Below are 26,652 nucleotides of genomic sequence, written 5' to 3' on the forward strand. Positions count from 1 at the left end.
TTCTTTGTGCACCTTAGCTAATTAGATGCCTCTCCCCACCCTCATCATCCTATCTGTGTGCCTCTGGTTACCTGAAGAGATTTCCCTGGATATTACAGCCCTCCTGCCCAATGGACTGAGAAGACAAGTATTCTGGTGGGCTCTTCGTAAACTGATGATATTTCTGGATTTTTTTAATTGCTCAAGCAGAAGTCTGGAATTCATCCTTCCATAGCCAATCAATTGATTACTAATATCTGTGAATTCTACCCCCTGTTTAAACCTATGCAATTTTCTCCATTCCTACTCCCACAACTAGTCATCTCCCACCTAGACTACATGAACTGCTTCCTAACTGGTCCCCACACTGAGAGCCAATTTTACTCTTCCCATCTATTCTCCACTTAGCAGCCAGAAGTGAGCTTCTGAAATGCAAAGATGAACATGCCACCCCTCTGCCTCAAGCCCTCTGATGATTTTCCATTGCCCTTAAAATAAAGTCCAAACCCTTAGCAAACCCTTACAAGGCCCTCCTTTTCAGTTCATCTTATGCCATTCTTCTCCACTGTCACCCATACTGGCCTTCTTGTGCTTCTCCTTTGACTTGGAATAATTTTCTCTTCTGGCTGACCTTCTCCTTTACCCTATTCCCCTCACATAAGTGCCAATTCCTTATGGAAAGCCTTCCCAAACCTCTCCAGGCTAAATTTAGTTCACTCATAGCATCCTGTACACCTCCTTCAGATACTCATCACAAATAGCTAAGATCTGGAAATAGCCCAAGTGCCTATTAGCAGATGAATGGATAAAAAAGCTATTACACGTTGATACTATGGAATACTATGCAGCTGTAAAAAAAGGGATCTCTTACCCTTTGGGACAGCATGGATGGACCTGGAAAATATTATGCTAAGTAGAAATAAGCCAATCTGAGAAAGACAAGTATCACATGATCTCACTTATTTGTGGAATCTAATGAACAAAATGAATTGACCAACAAAATAAGACCTGAAGCAGAGGCATGGAACAGACTGACATACCTTTATGTGGGGCTGGGGGACGAGACTAGATAAACCAAAGAACTTATATACTTATTAGAGGCCCAGTGCACGTAATTCGTGCATTTGAGGGGTATCCCTCAGCCCGGCCTGTGCCCTCTTGCAATCCGGGACTCCTTGGGGGATGCCCGTCAGCCTCTCACAATCTGGGACTGCTCACCCCTAACCGCTCGCCTGCCTGCCTGCCTTCCTGCCTGCTTGCTCCTAACTGCTCGCCTGCCTGCCTGCCTGCTCAGTGCGCATCATAGTGACCGGTCGTTCCTGTCATTCCAACTGTTCCGCCATAATGGTCGCTTAGGTTTTATATAGATAGATATGCATAGCCCACGGACATGGGCAATAGAATAGTGAAGACCTGGGAGAGGGTACGTAGGGGCTGGGAAGGGAAGGGGGGGAAATGGGAGATATCTGTAATACTATCAACAATAAAAAAATATTTTTAAAAAAGATACTCATCACATTTCTAATCATATGTTTAATGTCTCTTTCCCATTATTCAAGCTTCAAGAAGGTAGAAATGCAATCTTGTTTCTTTATGTGTTCCTAGCACCAAGGACAGTGCCTCACACATAATAATTATTTGTTGAAAGAGAATGAATGAATCAGGACAACTTTCTTTTTCTGGGTAACTCTTATTCACCTATCAAGGACCAAGGCCAGATGTTATATCCTCCAGGTTGGGTTACAGTCAAATCTGATACATCTTTGGATCCCTAGGGCCTAGTGTGGAACTTTGGTACATGATTCATATATCAGAGATATTTGTCAAATAATAAACGCTTGGCCAGGAGTTGATAATTGTTGAAACTGAGTAATGGGTATATGAGTAGGGTTCATTACACTGTTCTTTCTCCTTTCATCTATATTTCTAAATTTTCCAAAATAAAAAGTGAAAACATGTATAGTATTCACCTAAAGTCAAGCGAAAGTGTAGTCTCGAGGTTCCTGGCTGAAGCAAACCAGTAGGAGGTGGTGCGGTTCACTGGGGTGGATGAAGTGGAGCTGCATCCATACTCGAATGCGCCTGTGCATGGGCTAGCTTGGAGAGGGTTCCTTTTCACCCCAGTGAAAGTTCTTCGAAGGTCAACCACGGGGATGAAAGAATAAATTTTGATTTCAACACCTTTAGTTTTCATTACTTGAGGGCATCTCCAGTCAGCTGTGCAATAGTTAGCAGCTACAAGAAATCAAAACCCCTGCCTTAAACAATGAGCTGTGAGAGGGTTTCTGGCTGGTAACCTTCCACCTCCTGGTCCTCGCTGGCCTCTGGGACACGGCTCTGACTGACCACCGGGAACTGTCCTGCAGTGAATACTGTGCCCCCCCCCAGTGCTGCCTCCACACTTCTCACCCACACCCTCCCCTTCTTCTTTCCCGCTGTTTTAGTTCTACTGGGGAGCGATTTATTGACATCGGCCAGGCCTCGGTGGGTGTCACGGCTTTATGGTCAGCGGCAGGTAGGGTGTCAAGAAAATTCTGGTTCCCGTTTGACTTCCCCACCTTCTGACCGCAAGTCGCTTGACCGTTCCGAACCTCAAATGCCGCCTCGGACAAACAAGGGTAACAACCGCGGCGACTTCACGGGGCTGACGCGAGGATGAACGCGCGCAAAGGGTTCAACACAGAGCCTGGCACCGCGTGAGCGGTCGATGGACAGGAGCTATTATTATCGCCAGCGCCGCGCCCTCCTCGGCTCCGCACCGGGACGTCGGGAGGGGAGAGCTGCCGCAGGAGCGGCGCAGGCTGCCCTCCGCCCGGTGGGTGCGTGGCCCCGCGGGGGTGCGGGGAGGGTCCCGCGGGCGCGCAGGAACGACTCCGGGCCGGCCGGGGTGGAGGGTGGCGCCGGTCGGGTAGGGTCGGCATAGCCGGGGGCTGCGCCGTGGGACCCGGGAACCGCGCGCAGGGTTCGGCAGAGGGCTCACCGAGGCCGGAGGGTCGCGTGGGTGGGACCCTCCAGGACGCCGCGGCCAGGGCCGCCCCGAGGAGCTCGCGCCCGCGCCCGCGCCGGCCAAGATGGCGCCCCTCCCCGCGCGCGCCCGCCCCCCGCGCGCCCCCGCTCCGGGCGCAGCCCCGCGGCCCGCGCGCTCCTGGGCGGGGGATGTTGTGATGGAGAAGCCGCCGCGGAGCCGGAGTCCCGCAGCCTGAGCCACCTCCGCCACCTGGGCCTGGGGCCTCCCCGCGCAGGTAGGAGCTGCCCCGGCCCGCGCCCAGCCCCGGCGGCCAGATCCCGACCCCCAGCGGCCCGCGGGCCCGCGGCACCTTTCCCGGGGCGCCCCGGGTCCCCCGGCCCGGCCCCTCCCCGCGGGCAGAGCTTTCCCGAGCGCATTCCCACTACCTCCTGTCCTCCCGGTAGATTCCACTTCGGTCTTCACACCGTCCCTCCCCGACCTGTACCTCCTGCCCCTGCGGGAGGAATAGGGGGCGCGGGTGGGGGACGCGAAGGGAGGGACGGTGGGGGATGGGGCGTGGGGGGAGGGGAGGTCAAGGGCTGGGAAGGGGAGGTGCGGCGAGGTAGGCAGAGCCCGCGGGTTTTCTGCAGTGTCCCAGGCCTGCAATCTGTCAGGCCGCATGCTGTCGCTCTCAGCGACCGAGCAGAGTGCCCGGGGCCGGCTGTGTCCCCAGCGCGGCCAGGAGGCCTAGCGCGCACAGGGCCACTCAGTAGGAGCGGTTCTCCCACAGCCAATTCGGAGGTTATTCCGAAGCGGTTTTGATTCTGCCTGTGCGTTTTTGCATTCCCGGACCCTCTGTCGTAGTTGCAGCTCTCTCCACTCTTCAAAGCCGAAACCTTGTCTACACCTGCTGTGTTTATTGCCTCACTTCCCATTCATTCTTAAAGCCGCTTTACTGGGTCTCCTGTGTCACTCACCCACGGAAACTGCTGAAGCCAAGGTCACCGGAGACCTCCATGGGGCCATCCCCAATGGGCTCTCTCCTTCACCTTTTCATAGTATTCATTCAGTGACAGTGTCATCTGGCCCTCAAGCATTTTCCTGGTTTCTCTCCTGGCACTGTCGGCTCCGTCTCCATCTCATTTGCTACCTCTTTCCTCTTCTTTTAGATGTTGGCAAGGCTCTTCGTTCTGTCCTGAGCTATCTTCTCTCATTCTGCACTTTCTCCTTGGGTATTTCATTCATTCCCCAGGCTTCACACACACACATGCTGATGATCCCCACATGCATATATCTGGCCTAGACTTCTTTCCTGAACTGCAGATTCGATATCCAACTGCCCTCACGATCTCCGCTTGGAAGTCCAACAGGAATTCCAAACCTATAGATCCAGGATGAATTAATTATCTTCCCTGTGTTCCCTCTCTACCCTTCTTCAAGTCTGTTGTTCCTTTAATGCTCTGCAATGGCTACTTTCTAATCAGTTAGTTACCCAGGCTAGAATCCTGGGCAACAGTCTAGGTTAACCTCTACTTCATCACCCTCTACATCTAATGTCACCAAGTTCTGTCACATCCACTACCTAAATATTTTTCAAATCCATTCATTTCTCTCCATCCCCACTACTACCAAACTTAATCTAGGTTACAACCCTTTTTTCCCCCTTGGCTGGCTACTCTAGTAGCATACCTCCCCTCCTTAAAAAAAAAAAAAAAAAAAAAAAAGCATCCATCTGGTCATTTATTCATTCAACAAATGCTATTTGAGCACCTAATATATACCAGGAATTGTATTGGGCACTGAAGATGTAATTGTGAGTAGAATAGACCGGGTCCTTGTCCCATGGAGCTGACAATCTACAGGAAGGGAGAATCAGAAAAGAATAAAATTACAGATTTAATAGATATCACGAAGGAAAGGTAGATGGTGCCTTAGGAACACACAAGAGCACAAGCTAAACTGATCTCAGGGGTAGGAAGAAAGGGTCAAGGAAGACTTCTCTGAGAACATGACATTTGAACTGAGACGTAAAGGATGAGTAAGAGTTAGACTGAGAGGATAGGGAAAGGATGTTTTAAGCAGAAGTGAAATCACATGCAAACACCTTGTGGAAAGAGACAATATGATGTTTTTGAGGAATCAAAGAAGGCCAGTGAGGCTGGAGAACAGAGCCAAAGCTGGAGAGGAAGGCAGGGGCCAGACCAAGCAGGAGAGTTGAGACCATGTTATAAATTTTGGTCTAAAGGTCTTCGTTCTTGATGCAGAATGTTGATGGCAGTGGATGTGGGGAGTAGATCAAATCTAGAAATATTTTCAGAGAGAAAATTGTCAGTACCTAGGGATGGATTGAATATGGGGAGTGAGGGAGAAGGTAGTGTCAAGGATGGTTGACACTCCCTACTCAGGATGGTTGATCATATCATTCCATGAGCCAGTTAGGGGGTGGGCAAGAGAAACGTGAGTGGGCATGTTAGTTTGAGAAGCCTTTGAGACATCCAAGTAGAGATGCTGAGTACAAAGAAATGTACATGTCTGGAGCTCAGATGAGGGACCTGATGGAGGGGTAAATTTGGAAACCATTGGTATATAGGTGGTAACTGAGGCTATGAGTATGAATGAATACCTATATTGAATGGTAGGTGAGAAAGACAAAAGGGCATAAGAACAACATGGGAAATTCCAGCTGGTAGAGGAAGATGAGCCAGCAAAGGGGTCTAAGAAGCCACCAGATAGAAACTAGAGTGTAGGAAGGACACCAGGAGACGTAGCATGTAGAAGCCATGGATGAAAGTTGGAAAAGAGGCCCCTGGTGTCAAATGTGCAGAGCGTACAACCCAGATGAGGACTGTGAGTGACTGTCGGATCAGTGACCTAGGGGCCATGTTGACCTTGGTAAGAGCTGCTATTGAGGTGTGTCAGGAGTGGAAGCAAGATTGGAAACGGGTAAGAAGTGAGTGTGAGGTGAAAATGGCGGTTGGAGGATGTGCAGAAGAGAGAGAGCAGCAAGTGGCACTGGAGGAGGAGTGTTGGGTCAAAAAAGAATGCGTGTGTGTTTTAAGTTGGGAGATAGTAGGTCCCATGGAGAAGGAGAGATTGATTATATAGAAAAGAAAATGGGTAAGCAGTGGTATAAAATTCCTGGAAAGGCATGAAAGGAAGGAACCAAATGGTAAGGTGAAGCAACTGGTTTTAGGAAGGAGAGAAAAGGATAGGTCCTGAAGTCAGCAAGTCTGTATGTTTGTGGACATTCCCGACTGATGGCTTCCATTTCCTCTGAGAATTAGGAGTGGGTGGTCATCCTCTGAGAGGGTGGGTGGTGCAGGGGGTGGTCAAAGGAGAGTTGTATTCTTGTCTTAGCTAAAAAGTCCCTTCCTCAGGAAGGTCTTTGCTGATGTCTAGGCTAGAGTAAGCCTCAGGCTCCTACAGTGTCCTATTCTTCCCCCATCATAATACTCAGTCATGTATTCAACAAATAGGGGTGCTTTTAGGTGCCACATACTATTCTATATACTGGCATTACATTTTATTGTAATGACTCGTTCAATGACTATTTCACCACTAGATTGTGAGTTCCACTGGGGAGGAACCATTTCTTTATTATTCCTCACTCTCCCCCATGCCATGCAAAATGCCTGGCATAAGCTGCCAGGTTAGAAGACCCTTGACCTTGAGCAGGATACCACTCCCCCTCTTAGTCTGTTATCAGTTTCTTCAGGTCTAGTGGCCTCTCTTAATTTCTGCCCTGAATTCCTTGCCCAACTCCCTGCCTTATGCCAGAACTTATTTGGCTCTTTCCATCCTTCAAGGGGACCCAGGGTTGGATAACCCCAATGAGAGGGGAGTAGTTGGGTCTGGAAGATATTGGGCAGCTGGGCATCCTTTGATCTCAAAGGCAGTGTGATCACCATCACCTCAGACCTTCCCCATTCCTCCCCCTGTACTTCCTGCCCTGCTGGCCAGAGATGGACAAGGCTGCCCAGGCTCTTTGCTGTCCCGGCCTCACAGTGCATGTGCCCTTCCCAGATCCCACTTCCAAGTGCTAAGGAGCTTGGTCCGAACCTGACCTCTGCAAAACCCAGCTCCATACGCCACTGCCTTAGGGAAGCAGTGGGCATGAGCTTGCCAGAGTCACGACTCTCCCACCTCCTGAAACTCATGGAGATGCCGCTCTTGAACAGCATAAGAGCCAGGATGTCGGTTTAAGTGAGCTCCCATGCTCCTTTCCCCCTATGTCTCAGCCCACACCTGTCCTGCACCCCAGGCCCCTCTTACTTCCTTCTCAGGGACCCTTTACCGTTCTCCAGCACCCTCTCTACACTCCCATTGCCCATCCTCAGCCCGTGGGGCCACACAGCTTATCTTAGTGTCTCTTTCCAAAGAGTTTCAAGCTTCCTAGTGTCTCTCACCCTGTCTGCCTCACCCATCTTTCCTTCCTTCCACACTGAGGGCCAGCTCTGTGGCAGATGCACGGTGGACTCTCATTGTGAGTGGGAAAGTGAAGTTGAGCAAGACATGCTCTCTGATGTGCTGATAGGATGCAGTACTGGGTATTGTGAGACACAAAGGAGGGAATGGTCACTTGAGGATGGGGAGAGAGGACTGAACAAGAATAGACTTACTGCCCTAATTGGTTTGGCTCAGTGGATAGAGTGTTGGCCTACAGACTGAGGGTCTCAGGTTCGATTCCAGTCCAGGGCACATGCCTGGGCTATGGGCTCCATCCCCAGTAGCGGTGTGCAGGAGGCAGCCAATTGACGATTCTCTCTCATTGATGTTTCTATCTCACTCCCCCTCTCCCTTCATTTCTGAAATCATTAAAAATATTGACTTTTTTAAAAAAGAATAGATTTAAAAATATGTATATTTTTTAAAAAGAATAGATTTACTGCTTAGGAGCTGTGACCACTGAGCCAAGTTTTGAAATAGGAAGCAGAGTTTCTCATGAGGGGAGATAGAATGCCAAGCTGAGGGCAAACGAAGAGCCAGGGCTGTGAGAGTGTGACATGTTCTAGAACCCACCATACATCACGTGGCTGGAGTGTCAGGTGTGGAGGAGGCAGGGAGGAGGAGGTCCGAGAGCTCATCTGCCTTGGCTCAGGAGGCTTTTGGTGTCCTGCTAATGAGCACGGATGCTTTATCCTGAAGGCAGGGGTGAGCCATCTACATTTTCGAACTGGGGAATTACACAATCCCGTTCCATTCTTGGAAGATTACTGTGGTTTTGGGTAGAGGCAGAGCTGTTTATTTTTCCCATTGCCCAGGTGGAGCCATGTGGAGCAGACCAGCAGTTCCACGTGAGGCAGACATAGACAGGAGCCTTTCCCATTTATTTCACAGATGTGTGCATAGCCTAGTGCTAGAGCAGCGGTTCTCAACCTGTGGATCGCGACCCCTTCGGGGGTCGAATGACCCTTTCACAGGGGTCGCCAAAGACCATTGGAAAACACATATATAATTACATATTGTTTTTGTGATTAATCACTATGCTTTAATTATGTTCAATTTGTAACAATGAAAATACATCCTGCATATCAGATATTTACATTACGATTCATCACGGTAGCAAAATTACAGTTATGAAGTAGCAACGAAAACAATTTTATGGTTGGGGGTCACCACAACATGAGGAACTGTCTTAAAGGGTCACGGCATTCGGAAGGTTGCGAACCACTGTGCTAGGGTCTGAGGAGCCAGAAGGCACAGAAAAGCGGGCTGCGGCTCCTGCTCAGGACCACCACACCTGGGCGATGGCAGAGCCTTGCTCAGCAGCCTGAACACCTCGCTGCCACCTGTGCTCAGAGCCGAGAGCCACACTGAGGTGGCAGAGAACTGGGGCAGAGGGTCAGGGAGTGAAAGGACTTCCTAGTGGGGAACAGGGAGACAGAACCCTCAGGTGGAAATAAGGAGAGAGAACTGTACAGTGGGAGTCAGAGAGAAAGGTGGGTGTTTGAGAGGCAGTGAGCGAGGGAGAGTTGTGTTGGGGAAAGGGTCAAGTAGGAAGAGAGAACTCTAAGAGTGTTAGGGAAGTAGGAGTGTCATGGTAGGGGCTGTCGACAAGGGACAGGAAGAGAAGGAATTGGGAAATGGTTGGTCAGGAGGCCGGGACTGTGATGTGGGGGGCTAACAGGGGGTGAGCACTTTGTAATGGGGGACAGGGAAGGAGAGTAGCCCAGTAGTGGAAGGTCAGGGAAAATGGGGAGGGTGGACTGGGAGCTTGAGGGTGGGGCACCAGGGCGATGGGGTTGGAAGGAAAGGTAAGTGGAGAAGGTAATCCGTGAATGGCTTGAGAGGAGGGAGGAAGGGTCTGAGGAGTCAGGATACCTGGGCTGTCACTGCGGAACAGAAGGTCCCCTCAGCGGAAGGGCAGGCAGAGTTAGGTTGGCGCACCGTGAGCACTGGTTGAGACGCAGAAACACAATCAGAGTGTGCTTTCGGAAACTGGCAGTGCAGATGCTAAAAGGAGGCCTGGAGGAGATGGGAGGGCACATTTCAACATTAATTCTGCAACTGCGTATTGAGTTCCTCTCTTGTGCCAGGACTGTGTTAGCTCTAGGAATACTGCATTGACGAAAAAAAAAATCCTCACAGGATGGAACTGAAATTATTGTCATGAGGAGACGACGATTTATAAAAAGCAATAATAGCCCTGGTCAGTGTGGCTCAGTTGGTTGGAGCGTGGTCCCCTACACCAGAAGGTGGTAGGTTTCATTCCTGGTCAGGGGACATGGCCAGGTTGCGGATTCAATCCCCCATTGGAGTGCATCACATCCATGTTTTATTTCTCTCTCTCTCTCCCTTCCTCGCTCTAAAATCAATTTAAAAAAACAAAATTAAAGCAATAATAAAAATAATAATAGCTTGTCAGATGGTGTTAGGTGCTAGGGAAGATTTGGGGATTGCTGAGAGGGGGTATAGTGACCTGCAGTTTTGTGTGTGTGTGTGTGTTTTCAATATGTTTTTATTGATTTTTTTAGAGAGAAAGGAAGGGAGAGGGATAGAGAGATAGAAACATACATTGGCTGCCTCCTGCATGCCACCTACTGGAGACTGAGCCTGCAACCTGGGCAAGTGCCCTGACCGGGAATCGAACCAGTGACCTCTGGTTCGACCCTCATGGATCGACATTCAACCACTGAGCCGCACTGGTTGAGCATGACGTGCAGCTTTTTTTGTTTGTTTGTTTTGTTTTGTTTTTAAATATATTCTTTCTTATTTCAGAGAAGAAGGGAGAGGGAGAGAGAGATAGAAACATCAATGTTGAAAGAGAATCATTGATTGGTTGCTTCCTGCATGCCCCTACTGGGGATCAAGCCTACAACCTGGGCATGTGCCCTGACCGGGAATCCAACCATGACCTGCTGGTTTATAGGTCAACACTCAACCACTGAGCCATGCCAGCTGGGCAGACCTGCAGTTTTTGTTTTTGTTTTTTTAAATAGATTGGGAGCATTTTTTTTTAAAGGGGTTTACCTTTTTAAAGAAATATATATTGTATTGATTTTCTACAGAGAGGCAGGGAGAGGCATAGAGTGTTAGAAACATTGATGAGAGAGAAACATTGATCAGCCTCCTCCTGCACACCCCCTACTGGTTTTAAGAAGTATTCAGAAAGGTCTCACTGAGAAGGTGACATTGGGGCAAAGACCTGAAGGGTTGGAGGATCCAGTTCAAAGGCTCCTGCTGTGACCCAGGCTTGGGTTAAAGGGGCTGGTGGAGGGACTGGTGCCCGAAGTGAGATACTTTATAGAAAGAGTCACCAAAATAGAGCGTCAACTGGCCAAAGGAGCCATGAATTGGAGCTGAGGCCCTTCCTTTGTGACCTGCCTTCCCTGGGCCCTGCCCTGCAGGCTGGGCCTGCAGCTCTTTCTTTCCTGACCTCACAGTCCCTAGAGGGGGCGGGCTTGGGGGCTGGTTGAGCCCAGTGATGTGTGATGATAGGAACGCAGCCTGGGCAGCTCAGAGGTCGGACTGCGTATGGCAGCGTGGCAGAGGAAGGGGCAGTCAGTGTCCAGCGTTCAGAACACATGAGCTAGGCCCACGCCAGCTGTGTCCCTGGCACAGTGAGCCCCAGTTGGGTGAGCTGGGGGTGGGGATGCACAGAGAGCCATTGTGTGGAGGCTCCGCTGCTGGAACTGAGGGAAAGGCAGAGGTTGGCTGTGCTCTCCGGGGGAGTCGGGATTTGTGGATGGGGTGGGCTTCGGGCCTGGGCCTAGCCTGGGAGAGGGGTGGTGGAGGACAGGAGGTAAGCTCAGTCATCCCCATGGGAGAATAGCTCATACTCCGGGCGCTGTGGGCTGGCCTGCTGAGAGTCAGGGAGAGGAGGAGCCGCAGGGCACAGCCCTGGGGCAGAGGCAGGGGTGCTGCTATCCTGACCTGGAGGCTAAACATGGTCTTCCCTTCCCCCCCACCCCCCACCCTGCCCTGCAGGATCTGCCAAGGCCATGTCTGTTCCATCATCACTGAGCCAGTCGGCCATTAACGCCAATAGCCACGGAGGCCCCGCCCTGAGCCTACCCCTGCCCCTGCACGCTGCCCACAACCAGCTGCTCAACGCCAAGCTGCAGGTCACGGCCGTGGGACCCAAAGACCTGCGCAGTGCCATGGGGGAGGGCGGAGGGCCTGAGCCGGGCCCGGCCAATGCCAAGTGGCTAAAGGAGGGCCAGAACCAGCTTCGGCGGGCTGCCACGGCCCACCGCGACCAGAACCGAAACGTGACCTTGACCCTGGCAGAGGAGGCCAGCCAGGAACCTGAAACGGCACCCTTGGGCCCCAAAGGCCTGCTGCACCTGTACTCTGAGCTGGAGCTTTCTGCCCACAATGCGGCCAACCGAGGGCTCCGAGGACCCGACCTGATCATCAGCTCCCAAGACCAGGGGCCAGACGAGGGAGAGGAGAAGGCAGCGGGGGAAGCAGAGGAGGAGGAGGAGGAGGAAGAGGACGAGGAGGAGGAGGAGGACTTGTCTTCTCCCCCAGGGCTGCCTGAGCCCCTGGAGAGTGTGGAGGTGCCCCCTGCATCCCAGGCCCTGGTAGACGGCCCCCGGGAGCACAGCAAGAGTGCCAGCCTCCTGTTTGGCATGCGGAACAGTGCAGCCAGTGACGAGGACTCAAGCTGGGCTACCTTATCCCAGGGCAGCCCCTCCTATGGCTCCCCGGAGGACACAGGTACCTTGTGGAGATGACACGGGGAATGTGGGAGGGCCAGAGGGCAGAGGGCAGGGCCAGCCTGGGGGTGAGTCCTCGGGCCACAGCAAGCCATGCCTAGGTTTTCCTGAAGGAAGCCATTCCTGCCTCAGAGACTGCTTGGCCACGCTGACCAGTCCGTCCGTCATGCACCCCTGACGGACAGCAGAGCAGGTCCGTTTATGGGGCATTTACCAGGTACTGGCCCTGTGCTCAGCTCTATCGTATTTAGCCTTCACAATGCTGTGAAGTCGATACTATTTTGTGCCCATGTTACAGATGACAAAACGAGGCCTGGAGAGATTTAGTAGCTTTCCTAAAATCCCAGAGAGTCTGAGATCACAGTAGAACTAAGATCTAAACCAGGTCTGAGTCCAGGCCTGAGCTCTGGGCCCTGTGCTAGCCTGCCGTCAGTGCACACAGCACAAGGAACCAGGGCGCCTTGGGCCAGACTTTGACATGCTTAGGAGGGAGCAGCAGCACCTCTCCACAGAGGTCTCTTTGTAAAAACGGGGGAGTGTTGTGTGCAGCACACTGGGCATTGAAAGGGTCCTGTTTTGAATTCTTTGTATCTGGAATAGAATAGTTACTAAGTTAGGAAGAATAAATATATATTTTGGGGGGGGCTTAAGGGAGAGGAAGAATAGATATTCAGATTCCAAGGATTGATCATTAAATGTGTCTCTCGGAAGTAAGTTGAGTCTCCACATTTGCTGATATCACATTTGTGGAGATGCAGACAAAGCTGAGAGCACAGGGCAGAGTGAGTGGGCTGTAGCCACAGCTGGGCATGTGGTGGATGGGGGTGTAGGTAAAGATTAGGAAAGACTCCCCTGCATCAGGCAGCAGGCACCATACCCAGACTCCAAACGGTGGAACCTTTGCAGGAGGCATGTGGTTCCGATGAGCCAAGGGCAGTACACTGTACCCTTTCAAAACTCCTATTATGGACACTTTCAAACATATGCAAAAGCAGAGGGAATAGAATAACAAACCCGATTTACCTAGGACCCAGTTTCAACAGTTATCAACACCTGCATAGTCTTGCTACATCTGTACCCCCACCTACTCCTGGCCCCCAGCCTAGGTTATTTTGAAGTAAACATTTCCTCCATTAATGTTTGCCTATCCATTGTTTTAAATTTTATCCTCACTGGAGGATATTTTTTTCATTGATTTTTAGAGAGAGTAGAAGGGAGGAAGGGGCGGGGAGAGAGAAACATCAACTGGTTGCCTCCTGCACTGGGCTGTGGATTGAACCAGCAACTGAGATATAGCCCTTGACCGGGAATCAAACCCGTCCCGAGGCCGATGCTCTCACCACTGAGAAACCGGCCAGGGCAGCACATACATTTCTAAGAGACGTAACTCTTTTATTTATTTTTAAAATATATTTTTATTGATTTCAGAGAGGAAGGGAGAGATAAAAACATCAATGTTGAGAGAGAATCATTGATCAGCTGCCTTCTGCACACCCCACACTGGGCATTGAGCCTACAACCTGGGTATGTGCCCTGACCGGGAATCAAACCATGACCTCCTGGTTCACAGGTTGATGCTCAACCACTGAGCCATGCCGGCCGGGCGAGATAAAACTCTTTTTAAAAATTCACAATACCTTTATTATGTCTACAAAAATTTAGCAGTACTCAATATCGTCAAATATTCAGTCAATGTTTACATTTTCCCAGTTGTCTAATAAATGTCCTCCCTGCCTTTTAAAACACTTTTATTGTTTGAATCAATATCCATATAGGGCTAGACCTTTTGATGGTTGATATGTGTCTTAAAGTTTCTTTTGATCTATACATGGTCCCTCCACCTCTCTGTCCTCATTTCTGCCTGTGGGTTTTTTTTTTTTGTTTTTTTTAATATATTTTATTGATTTTTTACAGAGAGGAAGGGAGAGAGATAGAGAGTTAGAAACATCGATGAGAGAGAAACATCGATCAGCTGCCTCCTGCACATCTCCTACTGGAGATGTGCCCACAACCCAGGTACATGCCCTTGACCGGAATCGTACCTGGGACCTTTCAGTCCGCAAGCCGACGCTCTATCCACTGAGCCAAACCAGTTCCGGCCTGCCTGTGGTTTTTTAATGGAAGCCGCGGTGGTGTTTGCCCTGGGTTTTGCTTGGTCGAGACTTGCACAGCCTCTGTCTGTGGTGGTGCTGAACATGTTCCCTTCCCCTGAGTTTGCCAGGAATTGGTAGTGAGTTCTAGAGTTGGGATCAGACTCAGATTTGAAATGTTTTTGCAAGAACCTTTTATAGGTGCCATTGAGTCCTTCTTTATCAAAGGCAACGTCTGGTTGCCTCTCTCCTTTGTGATGTGGCCTTCGATGGTTGTTGCTTGGACCCCCTTCAAAGGGAGCAGCTGCTCTTGCAGTCCAGCTCGTTGTTTGTAGGGTTGGGTTTGGGAAAATGTAGTCTCAATGGAGCCATTTCATGTAACTTTTCCAGGGAAACTGAAAACTAGATATTGATGTGAACTATCTGAATTTCTAAATGTTAACAGTCAATTCTGTTTTTTAAACACCTTGCAGGCCACACAAAATCTCTCTGAGGCTTGCACCCATCTGCAGGTGGCTGTTTTGCAACTTCTGCCCCAAGGGTGGGAGCCAGGCCAAATAATGAAGAGGGCTTGGTTGCTCAGGGCTCCTGGGATGGTTACTGTGGTAGCCACACCTAAGAACCTTCTGGGAGTAGGAGAATAGAACTCCTGGAGACCTGGGAAGGGTATGCAGGCTTAGGCAGTGACCTTAGCAAGGGCATTGGCGTGGCAAGGGGAAGGTCAAGGATCACACTCCAGTGGAGGCTGTGGAAATTGAGGGTAGCCATGTGGGGCCCGCCCAGGAAAGGGCCGACTGTTTTGTGATTGTGTTGCTATAAGCCTGAAAGCCACAGAGCAGTTCTAGACTCCTGTAGGAATGGGCTAGAATTAAGCAAAAATTATTTCTCCTTCCCACTTTAGTATCTCCACAAAGTTGTTGATTGATTGCATAAGTGAATGAATGAATGCTGAATGAATGAATGCACTCAGCTACCTGCGTGGGGTGCATATTCCGTGCCAGGCCTTGTCCTGAAGGCTGGCAATGCAGACTCCAGGGGACAGGTGTTCCTGCCCTCATACACTCCCAGGCTAGTGGGGAGACAGAAGTACAAAGCCAGAATCAGCATGATGCCCTGGGATGGGGCAGTGCAGGAGAGGCATCTACCCTGCCTGTGTGTGGGTTTGGGGTTTGGGGTGGGGTGGGGTGGGGTGGGGTGGGTTCGTTTTGAGACGTGACCTTTACACTGATGCCTGAGGGAGGAGTTGGTAATAGCCAGGTGAGGATGGGAGGGAGGGAAGCTGGGCTGGAGAATATGGGGGGCATGCCCCAAGCAGGGGGAGAGAGAGAGAGGAGGGGGTTAGGGATGGTCAGAGATAAGGCTGAGAGGCAGTGGTTAGGGGCTCCTGACAACACACAAACCTTACGGGGAGGAGGGGAGGATTTGGATTCCATCTTGAGGGCGAGGAGAGTAATTTACAATAAAGAGTAATTTCATCAGCTGAGATTTCACAACAGTCATTCCGGCTGTGATGTGCAGCCCAGACTGGTGGAGACTAGACTAGAGGGAGGCCACTGACGCTGTTGCAATGACCCAGGTAGGAAATATGCGTAGTCTGGGTGGTGGTGGTGACTGGGAGGTAGGTAGCGGTTGGAGGAGATGTGCCAGGCTCCAGCAGGGCCTCCCAGATGGTCAGGGCAGGAGAGCGGCCCCTCCAGGTCAGATCGGAAGGAAGACGCTCTCTGAAGCAGGAAGGTACAGACTGACGGGAACGGCAGATGGATTGGTGTGTGGCTCAGTCAGAAGATGGAGAATTCACCCCCCAATTCGAGAGGTGTATGACTTTCCGTGAAGACGTGTGTGGCTGTGGGGGGCACGGCTGCCCTTTGTGCTGCTGTTCTTGGAAGGTTTGGCCTTTGAGCCCGGAAGGCGGTGGGAGGTCTCTGGAAGAGCAGGCATTTTAATTCCCTAGGGCCTGAGGGTGGGGATGGGTGAGGTTTGGGGGGGGGGGGAGAGGTGGTTATGGCTGCCTGGAGGCTGGATGGGCAGCAAGAGCCCCTCCTCTCTGGGCCCACCTCAGTTGGAAGGTCAGGGTGGTGAGGCACCTGCCCAAATAACTCTCACCTCAGGTGTGCAGCCACCGTGGTGTAACCACGCCCACCCCCAGCCCCCTGGGCCTGGTTGCTCAGCAGCCCCGTCTGGGGACTGCCTGCCTGTCCCTCAGTGCTGCTCTGGACCAGTCAGGATTCCTGGTCTCCCTGGTAACGCGAAGCACGTCAGCAGGCTGGGCGCTCCCAGCCGGTCCTGGTGCTGCGGTTGCCGAGGAGACGCTGCAGCCTAGCTGGGCCCTGGCAGGTGAGGGGGGTTGGTATGGGAAGCCCCAAGCCCAGCCTCAAGCTTACTGGAGCCCATGCCCTCAAGGCCCGCTCTCAGACTCAAACTGTTGGGCAGGCTCTGGGGAGGGGAGGCATCCCTGGGAGCCTTGAAGCCACACCCTGATTGTGCTGAGCTCCAGGCTTGCAGGGCCCCTGGGGGGGCTGGGGTATTCCCAAGAGGCTGAGCCTCCTGGTGTCCCTAAGACGGGGCCTGACTGTGGCACTGATGTGATCACTGTGGGGTGGGGTGTGATGGGGTGGGATAGAGACTTGGGATTGGGGGAGGGGAGCCGGGATTGGAAAGAAAAGATGTGAGAAAAAGGGCTGGGGTCTCCTGAGCACCCTCCCTTCTCACCCCAAGAGGCCCTCTCCCCTGGTGGTCCCGGCCCCTCCCTAGTGAGCTCCAGGCGGAGGAGGATCTTTCCTGGCAAGCACTCTGCCCGGGTGAGAAGGGGGCGGGATGAGCTTTTCTCTGCAGCCCAGCACCAGGCTGTGAGCCCAGCTGGCGGGGCTGGAGGGGCTGTGAGGAGGGAGGGTGCAGGCAGGAGGGGCTGGGGACGAGCGCCATGTTCTCCCAGGACTTTTTCCTGGCCATCATCCTGCAGGACAGCAGCCCAGGTGAGGGAGGGCAGGGGGTGGGCATGATGTGGGGTGGGGCTGGCAGGGAGGGCAGGGGCGGAGGAAGCGTGAGCTGGGCCATAGGGTTGGCGTGGTGATGTCAGCAGGGATGGGGAGTGGGGGGAGAGTGTACCGGTATGTCACAGGTGCGTGGTGTGTGAGCATGTGCACAGAACGTTTGCCTGCATCTGTAAGGGTCCGGGTGCGAGGTCTGCAGTGTCTGCATACACATGGCAGAGGTTGACATATGTTGTATGTCTGAGAGTGCATTCAGAATGTGGTACCTGCACATGTGTTGAGGGTCATTGTGGGTGTGGTCTCTATACTTATGCGTGGCCGGGTTGATTATATATATATACCTACCTATGTGTGTGCACACCTCTGTACATGGTGTCTGCATTAGTATGTGGCTAGAGTTGGTGTGTGTGTTTGCCCATTTTCTGTGCGTACTTACCCTTGTGTTTGTGGTGGCTGCACAGGTGTGGAGTGGGGCTCCTGTGTCTGTGTGCACATGTGTGTGCAGGAGCTGGTAAGCATGTGCACCTGAGATATGGATCTGTATGACAGGAGGTCGCCTAAGCTCCCTCCCTTCTCTCTGCTCTCCTCCTTCCCCCAGTATGGCCTCATTAGCCAGGAGCAGGGCCCAGGAGGAGACCTGAGCCATGCTTCCTGCTGGGGTCCCCCCTGTGGTGACTCCAGACTGCAGGCTCCAGGAGGAAGCAGGAACCATGTTGTACTGGAGCCCTCCCCCACCCCTTCTTGCCCACCAGGGGGTCTTAGGGAGGGGACTGGGCATAAGCACCGCTGCCTGCTTGTGGGGCGGGCAGACTCTCAGTAAGCCCCCACCTCGCAGATTCCTTCTGGAACCCCAACGCCTTCGAGACGGATTCCGACCTGCCGGCTGGATGGATGAGAGTTCAGGACACCTCAGGGACCTACTACTGGCACATCCCGACGGGGACCACCCAGTGGGAACCCCCTGGCCGGGCCTCCCCCTCCCAGGGGAGCAGCCCCCGAGAGGAGTCCCAGGTGAGGCTCACAGGCCTGTTGTATTTTGGGGTGCAGGGGTGGTGCTGCTGGAGCAAGATGAGCTACCCACTCACTGCTGCTGCCCCCTCCTAGCTCACCTGGACAGGCTTTGCCCACGGAGAAGGCTTTGAGGATGGAGAATTTTGGAAGGTGAGTGGGGGACCTGTTTCACAAAGGGGGCGCTGCAGAAGGGGCATGATTTTGGTCCTGATTCCTCTCTCCCCTCCCCAAGGATGAACCCAGTGAGGAGGCCCCGATGGATCTGGGATTGAAGGACCCTGAGGAGGGGACACTGCCCTTCCCGGCTCAGAGCCTTAGGTGAGTGGGAAAGCATGAAGCAGTGGGCTGGCAGTGGATGGGTGTATTGGGAAGGTGCCTTGGGACAGCTCCATGTTTGGGGCCTGTACCAAGTGTTACCCATCTGCCTCCAGCCCAGAGCCATTGCCCCAAGAGGAGGAGAAGCTGCCCCAAAGGAATGCCAACCCAGGGACCAAGGTTTGTTCAAGACCAATGCCCGTTCCCCAGGCTGGGGCCCCTCTGTGTTTAGGAGAGCGCCTCATGTCATGTCCTGGGGGCACCTCTGGTCTCAGTACAGTTCCCCAGGTCCTGAGTTAGGAGCTCTTCCAGTCTCCGCACAGACCCCTGTGTGTGAGCTGGAGGAGCTTCAGTGTTCATTTGGCCAACCCGGCCCGGTGGTCTTACGGGGCCCTGGGGGCTTGGCTCAGATGCTTCCTCTGAGACCACCACCCCTCCCACCAACTGTCTCCTGTTTGGGGAGCTTCCAATCTTAGCTTAGGACACCCACCACCACGTTCTCAGTCAGGGACTCCTCTGGTCTCAGCAGAACCCCTGTGTCCTGTGTTAGGGGCTCCTCCAGTTCCAACTAAGACCCTCTACCTCCACCCCCTCTTCTGTGTCTGGCAGTGTTTTGCCGTGCGCTCCCTTGGCTGGGTGGAGATGACCGAGGAGGAGCTGGCCCCTGGACGCAGCAGCGTGGCTGTCAACAATTGCATCCGGCAGCTCTGCTACCACAAAAACAATCTGCATGACCCCATGTCTGGGGGCTGGGGGGAGGTGAGGGCCTGGCTGGTGGGGTGTGGTGCTGTGGGCAAGTGAAGGGAACTGTGAGAGATGGGAGAGCTGAGCTGCCCAGGCGGGGATGGTGTGTGTGTGTGTACCCACCCCAGGTGACAGCTTGTGAGATGGATGTGTGGGCCTTGGGAGATGGTGGTCTAACCTGGGTTGGGGGGTGGGGGGTGTGATAAAAGGAGGAAGCGATGATGGGTGAGACCTCTACTCCAGTGTGGCCTGCAGGGTGGGTGGTCTGACACCCAAGTAAGGGTCCCAGAGCCATGGCTGATCTCCTCCGAGCTGGAGGTGGCAGCGGGGGCCCCAAGAAGTGCCTGCATCCTGGGCCTGCAGGGAAAGGACCTGCTGCTGCAGCTGGAGGAGGAGACGCTGAAGCTGGTGGAGCCGCAGAGCCAGGCCCTGCTGCACGCCCAGCCCATCGTCAGCATTCGCGTGTGGGGCGTCGGGCGGGACAGTGGAAGGTGGGCGCAGGGCCTGGGGTCTCAGGGTGGGGGCTCACCAGCAGCCAGAGCGGGCCCTCCTCCCTAACTCTGTTCTTTGCCTCTCTTGTGCTGCCGGACCCAGAGAGAGGTACTATGCCTGTTTACCTCCCCCCTCCTCCCACACCCAGACCAATGCCTTGAAGCACCCAAGTTCCCCTATTCTGCCCTGCCCCTTCCTGCCCGCTGTGCTCGCCCATGCTCCCTCACCTCGGCATGCTTGCCTGTATACCCTCTGGCCAGAAGGCAGTACCCACAGGACACCATCTGAGGGCAGAAGCCCTGGTGGAGGGTGTGGGTGTGGTGGGGACAGGCTCGGCATTGGATGGCACTGGGAGACACTGAGGTGCCCCTCCCCCAACAGGGACTTTGCCTACGTAGCTCGTGATAAGCTGACCCAGATGCTCAAGTGCCACGTGTTTCGCTGTGAGGCACCCGCCAAGAACATCGCCACCAGCCTGCATGAGATCTGCTCTAAGGCACGACCCCGTTGCTCCCTGGATTAGCTGCCACCTTTGCTCTACAAGAGTGGGGGTGGGGTCACGGAGTCGGGGTGGGGGGCTTTAAGGCTAGGAAGCCCTAACAGACCCTCCTTCGCTCCTCCCTTCCTCTCCTCCCTTCCTCAGATCATGGCGGAACGGCGCAATGCCCGCTGCTTGGTAAATGGACTCTCCCTGGACCACTCTAAACTTGTGGATGTCCCTTTCCAAGGTCAGTGTCACAACCCCTCCACGTCCAGCATGAACCACTGGACAGACACGATAGAAAAATGGCTGCTAAATTCTTTGGATCAAATGAGTGGAGGGACTTTGGTGAAAGGGAGGAAGTGGGAAAGGGTGGAGGTAGGGCCTTGGCTGGAATGTCCAGCTCATGCCCGCGTGGTGGGGACTGGGAGTGAGCGAGGTCTGCCACCACGACTGAGCTTCCTCTTCTTTCCTGCAGTGGAATTCCCAGCGCCTAAGAATGAGTTGGTACAAAAGTTCCAAGTCTATTACCTGGGGAATGTGCCTGTTGCTAAACCTGTTGGTATGTATGTTCTCCTTCACCCAGGGACCACCACCTTGATCCCAAAGCTCTGCCCCACCCTCTGCCTTCCAACGCCTCTTTTCCCAGACCTTCCTCATGCATGATGTCACCCCGCCCTTCAGAATGCATCCCACCTGCGGTACCTCTGTCCCAGCTGCACTGTGTCCTGCCTGTCACAGCAGTTGGCATGCCTTCCCTGAGTGTGAACCAGTGAACCAGGCACACAGGGAAACCCACTCCTGAATCCCACAGAGAAGCTTTGATTGAGTTGAGAGGCAGGTCTTAGATGACTAGAGACACCAGGCAGCAGCTGGGAGCTGAATTTGGTATTACAGCACCAGCTATGGGCCTCTGCAGAGGCAGTGAGCATATCTGTCACGTGCTTTATTGCTTGTAAATTACTTCCTTATATGTCCTTTAATTCTTGATTAAATTATGATAATCTCCATTTTATAGATAAGGACATTGAAGGTAGGCTGTCTGGTTTACTCTTATATTTCCAGTTCATTTATAACCAAATAATACCTATGAAACCTACTATTATGTGCCAGATCCTGGGAAAACAATGGCCATAGTCCTGCTTTCATGAAGGTTGCAGTAGGAAAACACAGGAACTGATAAAATAATCACGCAAATAAGTGTGTAATTACAAGTTGAGTCATTCATTGAAAGAAAGTAGCATGGTGCTATGAAACTGCGTAATCGGGAAACCTCCTTTAGTCCAGGGAGTCAGAAAGGACTTACTTGGGAAGTGACATTTGAACTGAGAACAGAAAATGAAGAGGAGCTGACCTAAGTGGGATGGAGGTGGGAGTGAAGTAGGGGAAGATCCTTCCAGTCATTTGAGTACCCAGAGTAGAAGGCACTTTGGTGCTTCAAAGGCCCTGAGAGAAGGACAGTGGTGCCAGATGAGGCTGGGAGCTGGGCAGTGGACAGGACAGACTGTGTGTGCAACCTCACAGGCCATGTTAGCGATTTGTTCTTCGTCCCAAGGGCAGCAAGGAGCTCTGGGAGAGTTTTCAGGGGAGCTCTTGACATGATCAGATTTGAATTTTGTAGAGCTTGCTTTGGTTATTCCATACATGGGGAATGTTCAGTGGTGGAGGTGGACGTAGAGAACTCAGGAGACCTTGCAGTAGTGGTTGCCAGTATGGGCAATAACTCGGACTCTGAAGGAACTGAGGAGTAGTGTGTTGACTCAAGAGATATTTAGACAGATGACAAGTCAGAGAGGGAGAGATTTAGATAATTGAAATCAGTAGGCCTTGGTGATTCATGTGTGGTGCGGGGCAGAGGCATTAAGGGTGACTCCTGGCTTCCTGGCTTTTGTAGCGGTGCCATTCTCTAAAGGTACACTCTGCCAGAGGCCAGTTTTGGTGCAGCGATTGTGAGTTCAGTTTTAAACATGCAGAGTTTGAGGTGCCTTGGGGAACGCAAGTAGGCATCTGGGTTCACAGAGGAGAGGTCTGGGCTAGAGATACAAATGTGGCATCCTTGGATTATAGAGTATGGCAAAGACTGACCCCAGAAAGTGGGCAGCCTGCAGTGAAAAGGGAAATGAGGCGAGGCCTAGCTTTGAGGCCCTCCAACATTTACGGTAATGGATATGGAGGAGGGTAGGGAGAGCAGGAGAGAGTTAGAGGAAAAGAAGACTGCTTCAAGGAGTGGTGGGGTGTCACGTCGAAAGACACTTCGGAAGAACTCAGCAATGTTTGGTGAATAGGTAAACAGACAGACGAATGTATGAATGAATGAGACTTGCCTCCGATGACATAGCCAGGAGATGGTGGTCCTAGGACTCAACCTGGTCACCTTTAGTTCTTTCCTCTTCCCCTCCAGCCATGCTGACTGTAATGGCCAGCACCTTCCATTCAGCGAGGGCACCCTTCTTAGGAAGGACAGGGATTGAGCTGCAGTTGCAGAGGAGTGGCTGTTCTGGTTGGATCCAGTAGCACTGCTGCAGACATGGATTTGGAGGTGGAAAGTACGCTGAGGGAGCAGAAAGGAGGTGCTTGACCCCTACACATTCCCTCTCATTTCCTCTCCCTCCCACCCTCAGCTTCTAAGCCCTTGTTGCCTCTTCCAGTTATTACCCCCACTCCCATATCCACCTCACACAGGTTCTCACTACACTGAGCCATCTGTCTGCAGCCCTGGATGGCCCCTCTGTTGTCCATTAGCTCAATGTGTCTGTTCTGTTGAAGCCAGGTCATTCACACCAGTAGGCTCTAAGCTCACTTCTTGCTTTAGTTTCTGCTCCCTTTTTGAACTCTGGGAGTTTATTTATTTAAAATATATTTTTATTTATTTCAGAGAGGAAGGGAGAGGGAGAGAGAGATATAGAAACATAAATGGTGAGAGAACATCATTGGTCAGCTGCCTCCTGCACATCCCCTACTGGGGATTAAGCCTAGGCATGTGCCCTGACCGGGTATCAAACTGTGACCTCCTGCTTCATAGGTCAACACTCAAGTCACTGAGCAACACCTGCTAGGCTGAACCTCTGGGAGTTAACATTGGCTCCTGCTGAAGCTGCAGTATTCATTCACTCAGCAAATGACTGCTGACTGCCTGGTTTGTACCAGACACGATTGTGGGTTCTTGGTATACATTAATGAACAAAATCGACAAAGATTCTTGCCTTCAGGTAGCTGACACTCTAGCCAGGAGAGACAGACAATAAAATAAGCAAGTTATGTAGTATGTGGGACGGCAACACCTGATATGAAAAGAATGCACATCAGGATGAGGGGGATGGGAGTGTGGGGCTAGCAGTTCGGGTGGTTTCAGCCCTGAGTTGTTACCATCTCAGGCTTTTCCCAGGCCCTTTCTTCCACTGCTTTCCCCTCGCCTCCCGCTGGACCTCCCCACACTCTGAGGCCAGGACCCACCCTCACAGCCCCATCTGCTTCCCCCCACCAGAGGATATGCTTTTTATTAATTTTAGAGAGAGGAAGGGAGAGAGAAAAACTAACACATCAATTGGTTGTTCCCCCCCCCCCCCCCCCAATACATGCCCCAACCAGGAATTGAACCCACAGCCTAGGTATGTGTCCCAACAGGGTATCAAAACCGTAATCTTTTGGTGTTTGGGTCAGTGTTCCAACCAACGGAGACACACTGGCCAGGCCCCATCTGCTTCTTAAGCAGTTTGATTTCAGTGTCGCATCCGCAACTCATGATCTTTGAGCCTTTCTATTGACTGAGCGTAATGTCATACACATCACAGCTCTCTGCAGTCTGACCTGGCCCTTCACTCCTGCTTGCAGTGACACCCTTCTGTGGCCTCCCGGGTGGCTTGGTTATACCAGTTTGGGTGCATTGGCCCTTGTTGCCTTGAGCGTGACTTGCTCATGCATCTGGAAAGCCTTCAGTAGATAAGCCCTGTGCTAGGATTGGCAACACAGAGATGAATGAAACTTGGTTTCTGTCCTTGAGATGGCCAGCCCAGGGCAGGAAAGGTTCTAAGCAGTTATTAGATGTTTTGCTAAGAGTTGACCCAGCAACACCCTCTCTCTGCCTGCAGTGGGGAAGGCTTCCTAGGTGGGGCGTGGGTGAACCCTGAAGGATGAGTTTCTCAGGCAGTCAAGGGAGGAAGGTGTGCCACACCGAGGCCTTACCCTCAATAATATTCTGTGTCCCTCGAGGGTATCTACCTCTTTCATGTTGTATTCCCCACCTGCCTCTCAGGGCATTTGCCCAGAGGAGATGTTAATAAATGTTCCATAAGTCATCGGAAGCTCAGGGAGCAGTGAAATAGGAGGCTTGACAGCTCAGAGGAGGCCGGGTTTTAGAGGCCTAGCGCGCTTGGGAGCTTGGCCTGGGTCCAGCCAGAGGTAAGATGAGCAAGGCCAACGTGAGGAAGGACAGTGGAGGAAGACATCTGTCCTCTGCCAGGAGGGTCCCTGTGGTCTGTTTCTGGTGGGAGCACAGAGGGCCCGAGGGACCACAGAGGCGTGTGCTTTTGCGTGGAATGCTTTCGCGATGGCACTGTTCACCACGTCAGGGGTGAAGACACGTAGGTCACACGGCCAGTCCTGAGCGGTGCAGGGACTGGAACCCATGCCTCCACCAGGCCATGTGCTGCCGCCCGGGTTCTCGCTGGGTGCCAGCAGAAGTGGAAGAAACCATTGTGTTTCAAGGAAAAGCTGGCTGATCTAATAAAAGCCAGGGACCTTGGGTTCCTTGGCCTTTGAGCACATTATAGAAATTATTAAGCACAACTAAGATTTTGACACCCCATCCCTCCATGTGACCTAAGGTTTGTTTCCTGATGTCTGTGAGCGTCCTTATCTGTAAAAGGATCTATCGTGAGACTGTTGAAAGGCACTTAATGATTTAACAGAGTGACACAGAGTAAACATTTCCTTAAATGGGTATCTTTAAAAAAAACAAAGGTTGGGTCTTGGGAGAGGACTGGCCTGAGGGACTGATTTTGGAGTCCAATGCTGTGTGAAGCGCAAGGTCTGAATGTGGGTGAGTCAGATATGGTGAGGTCAGAGCTCCAGGAGGTCAGCGGGTTAGGAGGCTGGATTCTCCTCCGAGTGCAAGCAGGAGAGGGAGAATAGAGAAGAAAAACAACCCCAGGATTTAGGATGGGAGAAACCAGACAAGTGGCAAGTCACTGGAGCCCAGGAGGAAAGCACCGTGGGGGCTGTAGGCTGGTGAAGTGGGGATGGAGCAAAGGCCCTGGGTTTGGCTGGGCAGAGCTGGAAAGTCTAGGGTAGATCCGGGGTGTCCTCTCCCCACCTCCAGTGGTGCCGTGTGTGTGTCCGTGTCTTCTAGGGGTAGATGTAATAAATGGGGCCCTGGAGTCCGTCCTGTCCTCCAGTAGCCGGGAGCAGTGGACCCCAAGTCACGTCAGCGTGGCCCCCGCCACCCTCACCATCTTGCATCAGCAGGTAAAGACTTGGGATGGAGAAGGTGTGGCAGTGCTTTGCTGTGGAGGGGAGACTGGGGGGTGAGGGCAAGAGCTGCCAATGAGATGGATGTGCCCATGGAACAGAGTCTGGCTGTTCCTTACCCACTGGGGTCCCTCCCTCCAGACGGAGGCAGTGCTGGGAGAGTGTCGGGTGCGCTTCCTCTCCTTCCTGGCGGTGGGCAGAGATGTCCACACGTTCGCATTCATCATGGCTGCCGGTCCAGCCTCCTTCTGCTGCCACATGTTCTGGTGCGAGCCTAATGCCGCCAGCCTCTCCGAAGCCGTGCAGGCTGCATGCATGGTAAGCCGGTAGGATGGCGGGGTGGTGACACGGACCCCGGGCGGGGCAGGCTAGAGAATGACTGCCCCACCTGTCTCTGCAGCTCCGCTACCAGAAGTGTCTGGATGCCCGCTCCCAGGCCTCCACCTCCTGCCTCCCTGCACCCCCTGCTGAGTCCGTTGCCCGGCGCGTAGGGTGGACTGTCCGCAGGGGTGTCCAGTCGCTGTGGGGCTCCATCAAGCCCAAACGCCTGGGGGCCCACACCCCCTGAAGCCCTCAGTTCTTCCTCCACCTGCTCGCATTAGGCCCCAGGGAACTCAAGGGTATGGGGCAGGGAGGGGCCCTAGAGGCTATTCTTAGGCCTCAGCCCCACTCCCCTCCCAAGCTGCCTCTTCTCTGCAGCTGGGTTCCCTGCCTAGGGGCTGGGGTGGGGGGAGATGTCTAATCCATTCAAGGAAGTGACAATACTGGATTGATAAGAGGAGCAGGAAGCAAAGCCAGCCCTGACTTCTCCATCCCCACAATTCAGGTGGAGCAGGAGGAATGCCAGGCCAGGCCCCATCTTTGTGGGGTCCAGCAGGGGCTGAAGTAGGGGACCAGTCCAGACATGGACCCCCTCCCCCCTGCTCCGTGGCACCTCTGCTGTACTGATATCACTAATAAAGTCTGTCTGCCCTGC

At 52.9% G+C, this 26,652-nt stretch overlaps 1 protein-coding gene across 6 annotated transcripts; it reads left to right on the forward strand.

Annotated features, from left to right (window-relative positions):
* Positions 1 to 2,410: 2,410 nt before the first annotated feature.
* APBB1 (amyloid beta precursor protein binding family B member 1) lies at positions 2,411 to 26,652 on the forward strand. Of its 6 annotated transcripts, none has more exons than XM_081098187.1 (14): positions 2,411 to 2,794; positions 11,354 to 12,088; positions 18,003 to 18,178; positions 18,272 to 18,328; positions 18,411 to 18,496; positions 18,610 to 18,673; positions 19,103 to 19,252; positions 19,601 to 19,728; positions 20,111 to 20,225; positions 20,373 to 20,457; positions 20,689 to 20,772; positions 25,558 to 25,673; positions 25,818 to 25,994; positions 26,077 to 26,652. In XM_081098187.1, the coding sequence occupies exons 2-14, from the start codon at positions 11,368 to 11,370 to the stop codon at positions 26,242 to 26,244; spliced, it is 2,127 nt and encodes a 708-aa protein (XP_080954313.1). In that variant the 5' UTR covers positions 2,411 to 2,794; positions 11,354 to 11,367; the 3' UTR covers positions 26,245 to 26,652. The 6 variants fall into 6 exon arrangements, with proteins under 6 accessions (XP_080954313.1, XP_080954312.1, XP_080954316.1 ...); XM_081098186.1 differs by lacking the exon at positions 2,411 to 2,794 and adding an exon at positions 3,131 to 3,221; XM_081098190.1 differs by lacking the exons at positions 2,411 to 2,794; positions 11,354 to 12,088 and adding an exon at positions 3,133 to 3,221.

The sequence above is a fragment of the Myotis nattereri genome, assembly GCF_964212035.1.
Source record: "Myotis nattereri genome assembly, chromosome: 9".
NCBI classification, from domain to species: Eukaryota; Metazoa; Chordata; class Mammalia; order Chiroptera; family Vespertilionidae; genus Myotis; species Myotis nattereri.

Coding starts and splice junctions, on each gene's coding strand:
- APBB1 (XM_081098187.1), top strand. CDS start 11,368: ATGTCTGTTCCATCATCACTGAGCCAGTCGGCCATTAACGCCAATAGC. Junction 19,729..20,110: donor GTCGGGCGGGACAGTGGAAG/GTGGGCGCAGGG, acceptor CTCCCCCAACAG/GGACTTTGCCTACGTAGCTC. Junction 20,773..25,557: donor GCCTGTTGCTAAACCTGTTG/GTATGTATGTTC, acceptor CGTGTCTTCTAG/GGGTAGATGTAATAAATGGG.